The sequence below is a fragment of the Phyllobates terribilis genome, unplaced genomic scaffold, assembly GCF_046119375.1.
Source record: "Phyllobates terribilis strain yellow unplaced genomic scaffold, ASM4611937v1 Scaffold_5__5_contigs__length_657084704, whole genome shotgun sequence".
Lineage (NCBI taxonomy): Eukaryota > Metazoa > Chordata > Amphibia > Anura > Dendrobatidae > Phyllobates > Phyllobates terribilis.
In genome coordinates, this window is record NW_027362765.1 from 621,641,676 (window position 1) to 621,659,802 (window position 18,127).

Consider the following 18,127-nt stretch of genomic DNA (forward strand, 5'->3'; position numbering starts at 1 on the left):
TGTCTAAATGGGATAAAACCTACCTGATATTTATAAATCATAAAAGGTAGATAAAGATTTAAACGAACTGCGAGAAGTTCAGTGAATATTTAGATGTCTGAATTGAGGAGGGCTATAGACCTATAATTACTACAATCCAGTATATCCTTACCTGTTTTATGTTTTAAAGTTCTATAAGAATGTAGCATGGATTCAGGGATAGGAGAAACACTTAAGAAGTAATTGAAAAGAGGCATCAAAGTGGGTAGAAGTTAATTTTCAAAGGTTTTATAATAAAAGTAGGGTAAACCGTCTGGTCCTGTGTTTTCCTGTTTGGGAGATGCTGTATTATATCTTGGATCTCCTCTTCTCTCTACTTCTGTAATATGAGCATTTAGGGCTATAGTTGCTTCTATAGGGAAAGTGGGAAGGCGGCATGATTCTAGAAAAGTATTAACAAGATTATCCCTTATAGGGAGGCTACACGAGGAGGAGAGCTAAGGCAGTGAGCATAATTGCATAATTGTGAGAAATACTCATGGAATACGTCGGCTATTTCTTTTGGGTCATATGTTGTTTGATTTTTTTATTACGCAAAGCGTAAGGGAAAGATTGTTGCATAATATCTCCAAGTTGTTTGACCAATAATGTATGTTTTTTTTTAGCTTTTTAATAATATCATTGGCATGTACAAAGAAGTACTTTATCTACTCGTTTCAGTGCCATATTCCTTATCTGGGCCCTAACATCTGTAATTTTTTTAAGAATTTGTTTACAGGGTCTGGAGAGTATTCTAGCCTCTAGAAGTTTGATCGATAGTTGGTGCTTCTTGTTTGATTTTATAATCTTTTTTTAAGTCTGGCTCCCATTGCGATACACTGACCATGGAAGAGTTTCCCACAATATTGCTTCAAAGGAGACTGATCCCTTATTACGTTCAAAATAGTTTAGTAGGTGACGACGTAATTCTTCTTTCATGGAAGGTTTATGTAAAAAGGTTTCATTAAGTCTCCAATGACATGAGGAATCTTTGATTGAAATTGCTATTGGAGCATGGTCAGACCATGTAATGGGACCCATCTCTGCTCCTGATAGTATACTGTTACGATACTGGTGTAGTACTGCTGGAAACCAGTGGCTGAAGGAACAGGAACAGCAAGCGGCATTAGAAGTTCTTGGAGTTAGCAAAATAAGTTGTAGGAAAGGTAGGTGAGAACAGTCTGGGTAAGAATGTCCAGGAGCTGGAGTCTGAACTAGGCAAACAGCTAGACACAATACTCAAGCAATGAGTGAGAGATCCATGAGGCTTTAAGTAGGCCCAAACAAGAAACAAGATAGATATAAACCTATAACGATACCACTTAAAAAAGTGGACTCAATCCCAGAATCAATAAAATACCGAAAGAAGGAAAGAGATTCACTGTTAAATATACCCCAGCTAATATATAATGGTATATTGTCATAGCATCTAATTGGAGGCAAACAGAAAATCAAAAAAACTGAGGGATCAGTTTCATGAAAAAGTGATACATTTTATTCAACATTATATAAATATAGAAGGCTAAAAAGAATTATATAAAAAGTGGGGTGAGAAACACCGCTAAAGCACTATGGTAAAAGATGTAAAGAATTTATCATAGTGAAAAAAGAGGAGAGACACAAGGTCCCAAGCGATGCATATATGGTGACATAGAAGACCACATGTATTTGTGATAAAGTTTCAAGCTTATAGAGTATCCTAGTAGTTGTACAGAACAATAGATTGCACTAACCACTGTATTGCTGATATATACCAAATCAGTCATAGGATCAGTTTGCACCCATTTTATCTCTAGTATATCCTTGTCTAGGGCTCAAGTCCAAATAGGAGGTTAAAATTACCTTGTAACATGTGGTCAAATGGAGCAGAGTGCGCTTGGGCACCGTGCGAAAGCCTCGACGCGCGTTTCACCTTCCAGCTTCGTCAGGAGGCGTGGTGAATAATAAAAAGCCGGTGCTATTTAAATGGTTGAGTCTCAGTAATCAGCGAATCGGCATGCAATTCATCATGTTGCTCCTCCCCGTGGCGCGGCCGGCCGGCACACGCAGGGAGCGACGGGAAGGAGGACGTGCGTCACCCCCCCGTCGCCCCAGCAACGCGTCTGGCCCGCGAAGCCACAGAGGACGAGCAGCGTATGCACATCTGCGCTGTGTATAGGAGAAGGAATCCAAGTAGGTGTAGTTAAATAGGTTATCTATGCACTCAGAAGGAGCCACATATTGTGCTGCTCCTCCCCTGCAGTCAGGGCCGGTCGGCATACGTCATAGGAGGAGGAATACATCGTCCTCCCTTAGTAAAGGGCAATTGCAGAACACAACAGCAGCCTCCAGTGGTAAGGAGTGGGATTACAGCACATTTATTAAGGTAAACAATAGCAGCCACTAGTGGCCAAAATGTAGAAGTACAACAGGAATTCTGACATTACTCCCCCCTTTCAGCAGCAGCCTCCGGACGATGCTTGACTTGCTTTATGTGGGTATTTTTGGTGAAACTCTTTAAGAAGTCGAGGAGCATTGATATTTTCTACAGGTTCCCAGGAGTTATCTTCAGGACTGTACCCTTGTCACTTTATTAAGTACTGCAAATTGTTTCTGAATATTCTGGAGTCCAGGACCTTTTCAACTGTGTAATGTTCTTGCCCATCGACTTCAATAGGATCAGGAGGACGACGCCCTGAAAAGGGATTTGGAACAAATGGCTTTAGTATGGAGACATGGAACAATGGATGTATCTTCATTGTTCTGGGAAGATGAAGGCGAAAAGCTACTGAGCTAACTTGCCCAATTATTTTAAAAGGGCCAATACATTTTTGACCCAGTTTTGGTGAGGGTATATGGAGTTTCACATTTTTTTGGTGTAGAGCCATACTTCATCACCCACTTGGAAGCTTGGAGAAGATCTGGGAGATTGATCTGCTGCTTCCTTATATTTCTCCTGGGCAATTAAAGAGATTTTTAATAGTTCCAGATTCTGTTGCAAAAATTGTATTCTGGTACTCATAATTTGTGAAAAATGGTGTTTGTTTGGTCGAAGCATTTTGAAAATTGTTGTATGAAAATTCTGCCATAGGAAGCAAATCAACCCAGTCATCCTGGAGATGACAAAATGTAACATCTGAGATATTGCTCTAAGGTTTGGTTCAGTCTGACCATTAGATTGGGGATGGAATGCAGAAGATAAACTGACATCATTGTCCAATGCTGCACATCGGTGTGTCACTCTCCACAAGGAGAAACTTTACCCCTTAGACCTCAGTCCAGAGCCTCTCACCTAGCCAAATCAGTTCTCATACTTTGCATTAAGGAGGGCCAACAGCCTGAAACACCATATCTGCAAACTGAGATTCTGATTTGGATTTTATTCTAAGTCATATTGCACGACTCGTTAAAGGGTTGATTGTGACCTGTAGGATTCATGCCTCCAATAGATGGTGCTATAGAGTTCAAGTCCTCTTTTTCTCTGAAGAGGCAATTTGCATATACAATGCTTCACAAAAATTCTTCCAGAATCTCAATGTAAATTGTGTTGCACGATCAGAGACAACTTCGTCTGGAACCTCATGAAGACACATTTTGAATTACAAAATCAGCAGTCTCTTTAGTAGAAGGTAAAACAGGGCTGCTTTGGTGAGTCAGTCCACCACTACTAGGATAGAACTCTTTCCCTTTGAAACTGTTAGATCCACAATAAAGTCCATAGATATAGAGCCCCAAGGACGAGATGGAATTTTCAGAGGATGCAATAATCCCTTTGGTGATGTGCGGGGAGTTTTATACATGGCACAGGTGATACAGAAACATACATATTGTTTAACATCTTTTTGGCAATTGGGCCACCAAAAGAAACATAATTCCCTGGTTTAAGGCTCCAGTTCGCTTGGGAGCTGTGGGTTCGAATCCCACTGGTTCAAGAATCATTAATTTTCCTGGTGATTTGCCTATTTCCCTACAGCCAAAAGTTTTAATATAATCAGATGTGCCTCACTTACTACAAGGAAGCTAGCATGTGCAGATTTCAAATGGTAAGATGGCTGAATGGGCTTATTCCCTGCTTTAAGACACCTGTTCTCTTGGGAGGTGTGGGTTTGAATCTCATAGGTGCAAGAAGCCTTTTTTTTCCTGGTGATTTGCCTATATCCCTACAGCGAAAACTTGTAAAATAGTCAGAGGTGCTTCACTTACTACAAGGAAGCTAGCATACGTAGATCTCAAATGGTAAGATGGCTGAGTGGGCTAAGTCCCTGGTTTAGGGATCCAGTTCAGTTGGGATGAGTTGGTTAGAATCTCACAGGTGCAAGAAGCCATCTATTTCCTGTTGATTTGCCTATTTCCCTACAGCCAAAACTTTTAATATAGTCAGATGTGCTTCACTTACTACAAGGAAGCTAGCATACGCAGATCTCAAATGGTAAGATACCTGAACAGGCTAACTCCCTTCTGTAAGGCTCCAGCTCTCTAGGGAGGTGTGGGTTCGAATCTCACAGATGCAAGAAGCCTTCTTCTTCATGGTGATTTGCCTATTTCAATACAGCCAAAACTTTTAATATAGTCAGATGTGCTTCACTTACTACAAGGAAGCTAGCATATGCAGGTCTTAAATGGTAAGATGGCTGAGTGGGCTAAATCCCTGTCTTAAGGCTCCATTTCTCTTGGGAGGTGTGGTTTTGAATCTCACAGGTGCAAGAAGCTTTCTTCTTCATGGTGATTCGACTATTTCCCTTAATTCAAAAATTTTAATATAGTCCGATGTAATTCACTTACTACAAGGAAGTTAACATATGCAGATCTCAAATGCTAAGATGGCTTAGTGGGTTAAATCCTTGGCTTAAGGCTCCAGTTTTCTTGGAATGTATGGGTTCGAATCTCACAGGTGCAAAAAGCCTCCTTTTTCCTTGTGATCTGCATTTTTTCCTACAGCCAAAATTTTTAATATCGTCAGATATGCTTCACTTACTACAAGGAAGCTAGCATATGCAGATCGCAAATGGTGAGATGGCTGAGTGGGCTAAGTCCCTCGTTTAAGGCTCCAGTAATTTTGGGAAGTGTGGGTTCGAATCTCACAGGTGCAAGAAGCCTCCTTTTTCCTGGTGATTTGACTATTTCCCTACAGCCAAAACTTTTAATATAGTCAGATGTGCTTCACTTACTACAAGGAAGCTAGCATATGTGGACCTCAAATGGTAATGTGGGTGAGTGGGTTAAGTCACTGCCTTTGGGCTCCAGTTCTCTTAGGAGGTGTGGTTTTGAATCTCACAAGTGCAAAAGGACTTATTTTTCCTGGTGATTTGCCTATTTCCCTACAACGAAAACTTTTAATATAGTCAGATGTGCTTCACTTACTACAAGGAAGCTAGCATATGCAGATCTCACATGTTAAGATAGCTGAGTGTGCTAAGTCCCTGGTTTAAGGCTCCAGTTCTCTTGTGTTTGTTTGAATCTCACTGGTGCATGAAGCCTTCTTTTTCCTTGTTATTTGCCTATTTCCCTACAGCCTAAACTTTAAAATTTAGTCAGATGTGCTTCACTTACTACAAGGAAACTTGCAAACAAAGATCCCAAATGGTAAGATGCCTGAGTGGGCTAAGTCCCTGGCTTAAAGCTCCAGTTCTTTTGTGTGCGTTTGAATTTCACAGGTGCAAATAGTATTAATTTTCCTGGTGATTTGCTTGCTTCCCTACAGCCAAAACTTTTAATATAGTCAGATGTGCTTCACTTACTTCAAGGAAGCTAGCATATGCACATCAGAAATGGTAAGATACCAGAGTGGGCTAAGTTACTTCTTTAAGGCTCCTGTTCTCTTGGGTGGTGTGGGTTCAAATCTCACAGGTGCCAGAAGCCTTCTTCTTCATGGTGGTTTGCCTATTTCCCTACAGCCAAAACTTTTAATATAGTCAGATGTGTTTCACTTACTACAAGAAAGCTAGCGTACACAGATCTTAAAAGGTAAGATGGCAGAGTGGGCTAAGTCCCTTGTTTAAGCCTCCAGTTCTCTTGGGAGGTGAGGGTTTGAATCTCACAGGTGCAAGAAGCACTCCTTTTCCTGGTGATTTGCTCATTTCCCTACAGCCAAAACTTTTAATATAGTCAGGTGTGCTTCACTTACTACAAGGAAGGTAGAATATGGAGATCATGAATGGTAAGATGGCTGAGTGGGCTAAGTCCCTGGCTTAAGGCTCCAGTTTTCCTATGAGGTGTGGGTTTGAATGTCACAGGTGCTAGAAGCTTTCTTTTTCCTGGTGATTTGCTTATTTCACTACAGCTAAAACTTTTAATATAGTCAGATGTGCTTCACTTACTACAAGGAAGCTAGCATATGCAGATTTCAAATGGTAAGATGGCAGAGTGGGCTAAGTCCCTGGTTTAAGCCTACAGTTCTCTTGGGAGGTGAGGGTTCAAATCTCACAGGTGCAAGAAGCACTCCTATTCTTGGTTATTTTTCCTATTTCCCTACAGCCAAAACTTCTAATATAGTCAGATGTGCTTCACTTACTACAAGGAAACTAGCATATGCTGATCTCAAATGGTAAGATGGCTGAGTGGGCTAAGTTCCTGGTTTAAGTCTCCAATTTTCTTTGGAGGTGTGGGTTTGAATCTCACAGGTTCAAGAAGCCTCTTTTTTCCGGGTAATTTGCATATTTCCCTACAGCCAAAACTTTTAATATAGTCAGATGTGCTTCACTTACTACAAGGAAACTAGCATATGCTGATATACAATGGTAAGATGGCTGAGTGGGCTAAGTTCCTGGTTTAAGCTTCCAGTTCTTTTGGGAGGTGTGGGTTTGAATCTCAAAGTTGCAAGAAGCCTTCTGTTTCCCTACAGACAAATATTTTAATATAGTCAGATGTGCTTCACTTACTACAAGGTAGCTAGCATCCACAGATCTCAAATGGTAAGATGGTTGAGTGGGCTAAGTCTCAGGTTTAAGGTTCCAGATGTTTTGGGAGTGCAGGCTCGAGTCTCACAGGTGAAAAAAGACTTCTTTTTCCTTTATTTTTTTGCCTATATCCCTACAGCCAAAACTTTTAATATAGTCAGATGTGCTTCACTTACTACAAGGATGCTAGCATATATAGATCTGAAATGGTAAGATGGTTGAGTGGGCTAAGTCCCTGGTTTAATGCTACAGTTCTCTTGGGAGGTGTGGTTTCGAATCTCAAAGGTGTAAGAAGCCTTCTTTTTCCTGGTGATTTGCCTATTTCCCTACAGCCAAAATTTTTAATATAGTCAAATGTGCTTCACTTACTACAAAAAAGCTAGCAAATGCAGATCTCAAATGGAAAGATGGCTGAGTGGGCTAAGTTTATGGTTTGAGGCTCCAGTTCTCTTGGGAGGTGTGGGGTCAAATCTCACAGGTGCAAGAAGCCTCCTATTTCCTGGTGATTTGCCTATTTCCCTATAGCCAAAGCTTGTAATATAGTCAGATGTGCTTCACTTACTACAAGGAAGCTAGCATATGCAGTTCTCAAATGGTAAGATGGCTAAGTCCTTGTCTTAAGCATCCAGTTCTCTTTGGAGATGTGGGCTTGAATCTCACAGGTGCAAGTTGCCTTCTTTTTCCTGGTGATTTGCCTACAGCCAAATGTTTTAATATAGTCAGATGTGCTTCACTTACTACAAAAAAGCTAGCATAAGCAGCTCTCTAATGGTAAGATGGCTGAGTGGCCTAAGTCCTGGGTTTTAGGCTCCAGTTTTCTTATGAGGTGTGGTTCGAATCTCAAAGGTGCAAGAAGCTTTCATTTTCCAACAGCCAAAACTTTTAATATAGTCAGATGTGCTTCACTTACTACAAGGATGGTAGCATATAGAGTTCTCAAATGGTAAGATGTCTGAGTGGGCCAAGTGCCTGGTTTAAGGCTCAGCTTCTCGTGGGAGGTGTGGGTTTGAATTTCACAGGTGCAAGAAGCATTCTTTTTCCTGGTGATTTGCCTATTTCCCTACAGCCAAAACTTTTAATATAGTCAGATGTGCTTCACTTACTACAAGGAAGCTAGCATATACACATTTCAATTGTTTAGATGGCTGAGTGGGCTAAGTCCTTGGCTTAAGGCTCCAGTTCTCTTGGGAGGTGTGGGTTTGAATCTCAAACATGCAAGAATTCTTCTTTTTCCTTGTGATTTGCCTATTTCTCTAAAGCCAAAACTTTTAATATAGTCAGATGAGCTTCACTTACTACAAGGAAGCTAGCATACACAGATCTCAAATGGTTTGATGGCTGAGTGGTTTAAGTCCCCCTGCTTAAGGCTCCAATTTTCTTGGGACGTGTCGGTTGGAATCTCTCAGGTGCAGGAAGCTTTCTTTTTCTTGGTGATTCGCCTATTTTCCTACAGCCATAACTTTTAATATAGTCAGATGTGCTTCACTTACTACAAGGAAGCTAGCATACGCAGATGCCAAGTGGTAAGATGGCTGAGTGGGTTAAGTCACTGGTTTAAGGCTCCAGTTCTCTTGGGAGGTGTGGGTTTGAATATCACAGGTGCAAGAAGCCTTTTTTTTCATGGTGATTTGCCTATTTCACTACAGCCAAAACATTTAATATAGTCAGATTTGCTTCACTTACTGCAAGGAAGGTAGCATATGCAGATCTACAATCGTAAGATGGCTGAGTGGTGTAAGTCTCTGGTTTAAGGCTCCAGTTCTCTTAGGAGGTGTGGGTTCAAATCTCACAGGTGGTAACTCAGTGCATTGGTGATAACTCAGTACACTTGTAACTTAGTGGACTGGTAGTCAGTGCACAGGTGGTAATGATGTGTCTGTGGGGTGCCAGGCTGGTTGTGGCTAGGGGAGATGTCACAGTGGTGGTGATCCAGGGTGGTCAATCGAAAGGGGAATATTATTTACAGGGGATTTATAGTTTTTATATACAGTTTGTGACACCACCTGTGGTATGCGGCTAAAGGGAGCCGCCGCTGCGGAGCAGGTCCTCTGGAGCTGATGTAAATGCAGCAGAGTTGGTTCAACTCTCCACAGGTAGAGCTTCGCTCCAGGGCAGTGTAGATGTTGCTGTTATAGAAGTAGCACTGGTGGTGCAGTGTAGTGATGGCGCAGCAGTAATAATTGACAAAGACGGTGGGGTGCAGTCTTCCGGATTTACTCACAGTTCTTACTTTGCTACTGGTTACAACTGCAGATCATAACTTCCCACGTGGTGCTGCGTTCACCGGGCAGGGGCTCAGCCAACCCTCAGGTACCTCTGGAGTACATAACAGGACGCCCTTCTGTGTGTTCCTTCTGGCAGTCTCCCTACACCTCACACCTAGTGTCCCAATCCAGTGGCCGCGGACTTTGCCGGGCGACGTCTTCTCTGTCACCTGGGTCCTCTATGGCCACCTTCTTGGTGAGACAGATGTGGCTTGTGGCTGCAGTACCTGAAATACTGCAGCCTCCGGTTTCCTAGTTGAGGCTGAAAGAACTCCGCTAGTTTAGGGACCGGTCCCCTGTGTGCGACCTGACCCCTCCACCTCCTGGCAGATTCGGGCGTACGGGTGGCCTCCAGCACTACCCATCCCTTCCACGTTCCTGGAGCCTTTCTCCTGCTCCTCTCTCTCTTCAGTCTTGGGCCTCTCTGGCCAGGCCCTCCTCCTGAGCAGAGCTCCTCCATAGCTCCTGTTCCTCTCACTGTCCTCCCCTGACTGAACTCAACTCCCAAGATGGCTTCCCTCTTTATACTATTCCCAACAAGTGCTCCCTTGATTTACTTCCTCCAAACACACCCATTACATGGTTCCCCCTACTTTGGTTCCCCCCACTCCAGCCAGGGACAGGGTTCAGCAGGGAAGCGACGCATCTTGCTTCTCCTGCTGGTCTGGAGTAGTGTAGTGTTGAGTGGAGGTGTTAGGGTCCTGAGCAGTACTCCTTCCTTACCTGAGAGTGAGATACCACACCTTTGGGTGAGATGCAGTACCTCTGTGGTGACTGAACCCTCAGGGGCGCCACAGTAACTCAGCATACTGGTAGTCAGCACACAGGTGGTTGCTTGGCGCACTGGTGGTAACTCGGCGCACTTGTAGTTAGCACACTGGTGTTAAAAAAGCGCACAGGTGGTTACTCGGCACACTGGTGGTAACTCAGCGCACTGGTGGTCGTTGCACTGGTGGTAACTTAGCGCACTGGTGGTCGTTGCACTGGTAGTCATTGCACAGGTGGTTATTTGGCGCACTGGTGGTAACTTAGCGCACAGGTGGTAACTCAGCACACTGGTAGTCAGCGCACTGGTGGTTACTCGGCGCACTGGTGGTTACTCGGCGCACAGGTGGTCACCTCGGAAAAACAATGGTAGTGCTACTTTGGCCTCTATTTCCAAGCAGACTCGCCCCTTAAACATCAATGGATGCCCAAAACAAGCGATCACACATGGGTTAGCATCCTATAGTGTTTTTTACAGATTCATTGCAATTATAAAAACTGCATTTGGCCTTTTATTATTATATTATTGATATTGAAACTGAATTTCATACAGATGTCATCAAATGGACACACTGATGAAAACTCAGTAGTGATTTTCTGGATTAAAACCAGATGATTTTGCCTACACTCGTCTGCATCCGGCCTCAGGCCACGTTCACACTAGTGTGTTTCCAGCCCACGTGCTATCCATGTGCAGCGCACAGCCACTGTTCGTCCACGTGGTAGTTGATGCGCACGTTTCCCACACGCAGCACAGCAGGCGCTAAGGGCATCCGTTTTTCAGACTTGACCATGGCGATGTCCTACACGCGCACTGTCAGTCAGCGTGTAACATCTCTCATGGACACTGGCACACTCACACATGGCTGCTGGTTTCATCACAGGACCTGAGCTCAGGACACCTAGGTAACTGAGAAGAAAAATGGCCGCTAAACAATGGTGTGAATTAGTCCCCAGGAACATGTTAAAGCTATAAAGGAAGAGGCAAATTTCAGACTCCCCGGTGTAGGAGGGACGCCATTAGCACACAGCTGACAGTACTCCATAGTGCCAACAGCAGCTGCTGCTTAGGGCAATGTCTGGTGGGCTGTGAGGAGCGGCGGGGGGAGGGAGGCAGCGCACCCGGCCCTCCTTTCCTCTCGCTCCGCCCGCCCTCTTTTGTCTGTCCCCGTCCTTGTATGAGGAGGGCTCCGTGTAATCCTGCGTGACTCCAGCATCGCGCATCTGCTCCCTCCAGCCTCCCACAGTGACACGCCCTAAATCATTGTTCCCAGAGGTGGTCACTGAGGGGCTTCATGGCTGACCCTCCCCGATGTAATAGTCGGACGTCGCGGGTCCCAGGTGAGAAGATGGACGTGGTCCTGCTGCTGCTGAGGCTGCTGCTGACTGTGGCACCAGGTACTGGCTGTGTGACGCGTCTTTTGTCTGGGTCCATTACAGGTAGATGTGTGCACAGTGTAGACGGCTGCTCTCCTGCCCTTGCCTCTTGCCCCTTGCCCCTTGCCTCTTGCCTCTTGCCCCTTGCCCCTTGCCTCTTGCCCCTTGCCCTGCCTTCTCTGCCTGTGTCTCTCATTGCTGCCATTAGTGGGGATGGAGCAGTGGGGCATTACAAACTCCTATCACTGCCTCAGTCCCCCTGTAGCTGTGGTCTCACAAATGCTGCCATGTGTGCACATGCCTCTATACACCTGGAATGGACTGTGCGTTGCTTTCTATTTGCCATGTCCAGCAAGTTAGTTCTCCTAATTAAAGGGGTCCTCCAGTGCCGATCAGTGGCACTGGTGAGGTGGCACCAACAGATAGCTGCCGGGGGGCCGCTGGCCTGTTCATGGGAGTTTACCAGTGGCTGCGGATCAGTGGTCATTTATTAGCGGTTTACACAGGCCAAGCGCCCTTCTCCTGTGCCCAGAATGATCCGTAGTACAATGGTTCTGAGCGGATGGACTGTCATTGTGATCAGCAGCACGTGTCAATGTGCTGCCGAGAGCAAAGACTTTTAACCAAGCAGAAAAATCCCGTCACCCAATCCCGTCACCCAATCCTGTCAGCCTTTTCCTCACTTGTCTTCTCATTGGCAGCCTGTTTACATGGGCTACTTATTGGGAAATGACCCCTCTTAGGTTCCTAGGACCCCTCATTGCCAATAATGGGCCAGTGTAAATGCACCCTCAGGCTCAGCGTCTTGTCGTTCCAGCAAAGTGGATGGGATTTATAGAAATCACATTCCCACAGAGTTTTTTTTCTTTACTGTAAAGTTGGAATTTCTGAGATGGCAAATCACTTCATTATATCTGATCGTGGCTGTTTGGCCGCTTTTAGATTTCTGCTAGAACCCTTCAGATGAGTCGGTCTCACATTTCTGCTACAACCTGCAGGTATGAATTCAGGCTTGCATGATGTGGTGCAGATGACCATCTTATCACTACCCAGGTTCTTTCATCTTGGTACATTGACGGAGGCTTTCTTGTGGGCAATATATGGGTGTATTTAGATAATGCAGAGCATTTATATCAAACTTTACTCCTGACCTTCTGCTGTCTTACAAGGGGTTGTTTATAAAGCATTGCAGCTGCTGTACAAAATGATCAGCCTATTGCTGTGGGTTAAAGGGAATCTGTCACCCCCTAGGAGATATCAGACCTCTACTATGGGCATGCAGGGTATAGAAAAGTAACTCTATACTACCTGTATGGCCCATAGTAGAGGTCTGATGGGAATCTGTCCCCCCTGGGAGATATCAGACCTCTACTATGGGCATGCAGGTTATAGAAAAGTAACTCTATACTACCTGTATGGCCCATAGTAGAGGTCTGATGGGAATCTGTCACCCCCCCGGTGATATCAGACCTCTACTATGGGCATGCAGGTGATAGAAAAGTAACTCTATACTACCTGTATGGCCCATAGTAGAGGTCTGATGGGAATCTGTCACCCCCCCGGTGATATCAGACCTCTACTATGGCCATACAGGGTATAGAAAAGTAAATCTATGCATACCTGTATGGCCCATAGCAGAGGTCTGATTTCAGAGAAATATCTTTTTCTAAAATCCTTTTTCCTAGGCTTGGCAACCGGGGGACGCCAATAAATGCCCACCTATCTGCTTAATTTAAATATTGCCCCCTCCCCTGCACGTCACAGGGCCCTGTGACGTCCAGTCTAGGGCTGCATATCCCGTGCATGCGCAATTCACCTATAACTTAAGCCGCGTTTTTTTTTCTCCCTGCCCTATTTTACTTCTGTACTCTAGTGCGCCGGCTCTGGGAGCCGCTGTGACTTCCGCTCCAGTGACCTCCAGCCTAGGAAAAAGGATTTTATAAAAGATATTTCTCTGCAATCAGATCTTTGCTATTGGCCATACAGGTAAGTATAGATTTACATATAACCTGTATGGCCATAGTAGAGATCTGATAAATCCCAGGGGGGTGACAGATTCCCTTTAACTGCACTCAGACCGTAAATATGGTCATGTGCACAAGCCTTAGGGTATCTTCACAATGAATTCTTTTCAGGAGCTCTTGGAGAAGACACTTTCCAATTCTCCAATCAAAATTTTTGTTTTTTTAAACTGGTTGTGGTTTTTGGAGAATTTTTGTAAACAAGCTGAACCCACATTTACCCTGCCAAGAAGTTTTATACAGTTTTACACACATGCACCTTCATGCAGCCTTGCACCAGAAATTGATTGTAAGCAAAATGGCATGAAAGTTCAAATTTCTGCCTACAATCCTTACTTAGACCTTATTTGCAAACAAACTCTGCAGAAAACTTTGCAATGTGAGGAATTTACTCATGCCACATAAAGTGCCTTGAAAAATTATTCATACACCACGAACTTTTCCACATTTTTTCACGTTACACACACAAACTTAACCCCTTCACCCCCGAGCCTGTTTTCACCTAAAAGACTAGACAAAATTTTACAATTCTGACAAGTGTCACTTTATTAGGTAATAACTCTGGAATCTCTCAACGGATCCCACTAATTCTGAGATTGTTTTTTTTCATGACATATTGTGCATCATGATAATGGTAAAATGTATTTGTTTATTTTTGAAGAAAAACATAAATTTGACGAAAATCTAGAAATTTTCAAACTTTCAATTTTTATGCCCTTAAATCAGAGAGATATATCACACAAAATAGTTAATAAAAACATGTCTACTTTACATCAGAACAATTTTGAACTTTTTTTGTTGGGAAGTTAGAAGTGTTAAAAGTTGATCACCAATTTCAAATTTCTCCAACGAAATTTACAAAACTATTTTTTTAGAGACCACATCACATTTGAAGTGACTTTGAGGGGCTTTTATGACAGAAAATACCCAGAAGAGACACCTCAAGGTGCTCAAAACCACATTCAAGAAATTTATTAACCCTTCAGGTGCTTCACAGGAATTAATGGAACGTAGAAATAAAAAATAAACATGTCTTTTTTTCACACATATATTACTTCAGACCCAAATTTTTCAATTTTCACAAAAGTAACAGGAGAATTGCACTCCACAATTTGTTGTGCAGTTTCTCTTGAGCATGCCGATACCCCATATATGAAGGAAAACTACTGTTTGGGCACACAGCAGGGCTTGGAAGGGAAGGAGCGATATCTGACTTTTGGAAAGCAAAATTTGCTGGAAAAATTAGCGGACGCCATGTCACGCTTAGAGAGCCCCTGATGTCCCTAAACAGTGGAAACCCCCCACAAGTGATAAGTTCCCTGGGGGGCTAGTTTTCAAAATTAACTAGATGTGTGGTGAGCACCTTGAACCCCAAAGTGCTTCACAGAATTTTATAATGTAGAGCCATGAAAATAAAAAAATATATTTTTTTTCCCACAAAAAAAAGTTTTCAGCCCCATATTTTTTATTTTAACAACGGTAACATGAGAAAATGGACCCAAAAGTTGTTGTGCAATTTCTCCTGAGCACACAGATACCCCCATATGTGGGGGAAAACTATTGTTTGGCGCACGGCAGGGCTCAGAAAGGAAGGAGTGACGTTTTGGATTGCAGACTTTGATGGAATGGTCTGCGGGTGTCATATCGCGTTTGGAGAACCCTGATGTGCCTAACAGTAGAATACCTTCACAAGTGACTCCATTTTGGAAACTAAAACCCTCAAGGAATTTATTTAGATGTATGGTGAGCACCTTAATGACCACCAATACGAATTAAAACTGACCTGCGATATGAGGCCAGCATCCTCTGAGGGTGGCAATCCAGCAGCTATCAGCTGTACACTATAGTTGACAACTTGCTGCATTAGCCACAGTTAGTGTTGGCACCGACCATGGCCGTTTAACTCCTTAAATACTTCTGTCAATAGTGACTACAGCATCTAGATGGTTAACAGAGTGTGTGAGCTTCCTCTTTAACCCCATGGACACCCTGAGATCTTGATTGTGTGGTTCTGATGGTTGACATGGCAATTCATGGCCAAATAACCACCTTAAAGTCTTCCAGCTATAGTGGCCTGCAGGGCTGTGGAGTCGGATCCCATTTTGGTGAAGTCAGAGTCGGTATAAAATGGACCAACTCCGACTTTTAAAATATATTATAAATTGGGTACAGTAGTTCAATGCAGTTTGTGGGGAATATTTTTTCATAAGCTTTTGGGAAAGTTATGAAATGTCCTATTCCTGATCTAAGGGTCTAGACTTTTAGCGGAAAGTTATGAAATGTCCTATTCCTGATCTAAGGGTCTAGACTTTTAGCTGAGATGAATCTGTGCTGCAGTAAATTTATCACTTAAACATGAGCCATGTACAGTACAGACCAAAAGTTTGGACACACCTTCTCATTTAAAGATTTTTCTGTATTTTCATGACTATGAAAATTGTACATTCACACTGAAGGCATCAAAACTATGAATTAACACATGTGGAATTATATACTTAACAAAAAAGTGTGAAACAACTGAAAATATGTCTTATATTCTAGTTTCTTCAAAGTAGCCACCTTTTGCTTTGATGACTGCTTTGCACACTCTTGGCATTCTCTTGATGAGCTTCAAGAGGTAGTCACCGTAAATGGTTTTCACTTCACTGGTGTGCCCTGTCAGGTTTAATAAGTGGGATTTCTTGCCTTTTAAATGGGGTTGGGACCATCAGTTGTGTTGTGCAGAAGTCTGGTGGATACAAGGCTGATAGTCCTACTGCATAGACTGTTAGAATTTGTATTATGGCAAGAAAAAAGCAGCTAAGTAAAGAAAAACGAGTGGCCATCATTACTTTAAGAAATGAAGGTCAGTCAGTGCGAAAAATTGGGCAAACTTTGAAAGTGTCCCCAAGTGCAGTTGCAAAAACCATCAAGCTCTACAAAGAAACTGTCTCACATGAGGACCGCCCCAGGAAAGGAAGACCGAGAGTCACCTCTGCTTCTAAGGATAAGTTTATCCGAGTCACCAGCCTCAGAAATCGCAGGTTAAGAGCAGCTCAGATTAGAGACCAGGTCAATGCCACACAGAGTTCTAGCAGCAGACACTTCAACAACTGTTAAGAGGAGACTTTGTGCAGCAGGCCTTCATGGTAAAATAGCTGCTAGGAAACCACTGCTAATGAACAGGCAACAAGCAGAAGAGACTTGTTTGGGCTAAAGAACACAAGGAATGGACATTAGACCAGTGGAAATCTGTGCTTTGGTCTGATGAGTCCAAATTTGAGATCTTTGGTTCCAACCACCGTGTCTTTGTGCGACGCAGAAAAAGTGAACGGATGGACTCTACATGCCTGGTTCCCACCGTGAAGCATGGAGGAGGAGGTGTGATTGTGTGGGGGTGCTTTGCTGATGACACTGTTGGGGATCTATTCAAAATTGAAGGCATACTGAACCTGCATGGCTACCACAGCATCTTGCAGCGGCATGCTATTCCATCCGGTTTGCGTTTAGTTGGACCATCATTTATTTTTCAACAGGACAATGACCCCAAACACACCTCCAGGCTGTGTAAGGGCTATTTGACCAAGGAGGAGAGTGATGGGGTGCTACGCCAGATGACCTGGCCTCCACAGTCACCAGACCTGAACCCAATCGAGATGGTTTGGGGTGAGCTGGACCGCAGAGTGAAGGCAAAAGGGCCAACAAGTGCTAAGCATCTCTGGGAACTCCTTCAAGATTGTTGGAAGACCATTTCCAGTGACTACCTCTTGAAGCTCATCAAGAGAATGGCAAGAGTGTGCAAAGCAGTCATTAAAGCAAAAGGTCAATCGGTGAATATGAATAGCGGTACCAGAGCGCCAATAACAGGGCAAAAATATTAAAAGGACTGGTTTATTAATACACACAACGCGTTTCGGTGGACACAGCCACCTGATGAAGGTGGCTGTGTCCACCGAAACGCGTTGTGTGTATTAATAAACCAGTCCTTTTAATATTTTTGCCCTGTTATTGGCGCTCTGGTACCGCTATTCATATTCACTGATTGTCCCTTTCCCCCTGTTGGGGTGCGGTAGAGCTGCCTTTAATCTATTGTTCTTTCACCTGTGGGAGCAATTTAATTAGAATTACTACCCTGGTTTTCCAAGCTGCGCTGCTCTAACCCCGGAACGCTGCCGGGGGTGTTGGTGAAGCTGGGCGTCCATCTCGGCGTTACATGCTATTAACCTGACCACGTGATCCACCACCGAGAGATCAGGATCTGTGAACGCCACTGGAAATAGATGACAGCCAGCAACAGAGCGGGAGCTTGTGGAGCTTTACACTGGGGTTGTGCAGAGGTGCACAACTTCATAAGGTTAGTAGCCATCCCCACACCCCTCTAACAATTGCAATACTGAGTCACCCATTGCGCCTTGTTCTCTCCTCTCTTTACAAATTAAAGCAAAAGGTGGCTACTTTGAAGAACCTAGAATATAAGACATATTTTCAGTTGTTTCACACTTTTTTGTTAAGTATATAATTCCACATGTGTTAATTCATAGTTTTGATGCCTTCAGTGTGAATGTACAATTTTCATAGTCATGAAAATACGGAAAAATCTTTAAATGAGAAGGTGTGTCCAAACTTTTGGTCTGTACTGTATGAGGGAGTCGGAGTTGGAGTCGGTGTCATGGAAATTGAGGAGTCTGAGTCGGAGGTTTGGCTTACCGACTCCACAGCCCAGGTGGCTTGTTCAGAAGTTAGAAACATTTAGGTGGTAAAAATACATTTTTTTTTATTCCTATCATGTCACTTTGCATTAATTCCCGAAAAGCACCTGAAGGGTTAA

General features: G+C 43.6%; 1 protein-coding gene across 1 annotated transcript in view; it reads left to right on the forward strand.

Moving 5' to 3' along the window:
• The first annotated feature begins 11,065 nt into the window (after positions 1-11,065).
• The window catches only part of TMEM132A (transmembrane protein 132A), a 279,841-nt gene continuing 272,779 nt past the window's right edge, over positions 11,066-18,127 (forward strand). Inside the window, exon 1 of the mRNA XM_073686115.1 lies at positions 11,066-11,320. Coding sequence (XP_073542216.1) covers positions 11,218-11,320 — 103 coding nt within the window. The 5' untranslated portion in view covers positions 11,066-11,217. The remainder of the gene's footprint in view (positions 11,321-18,127) is intronic.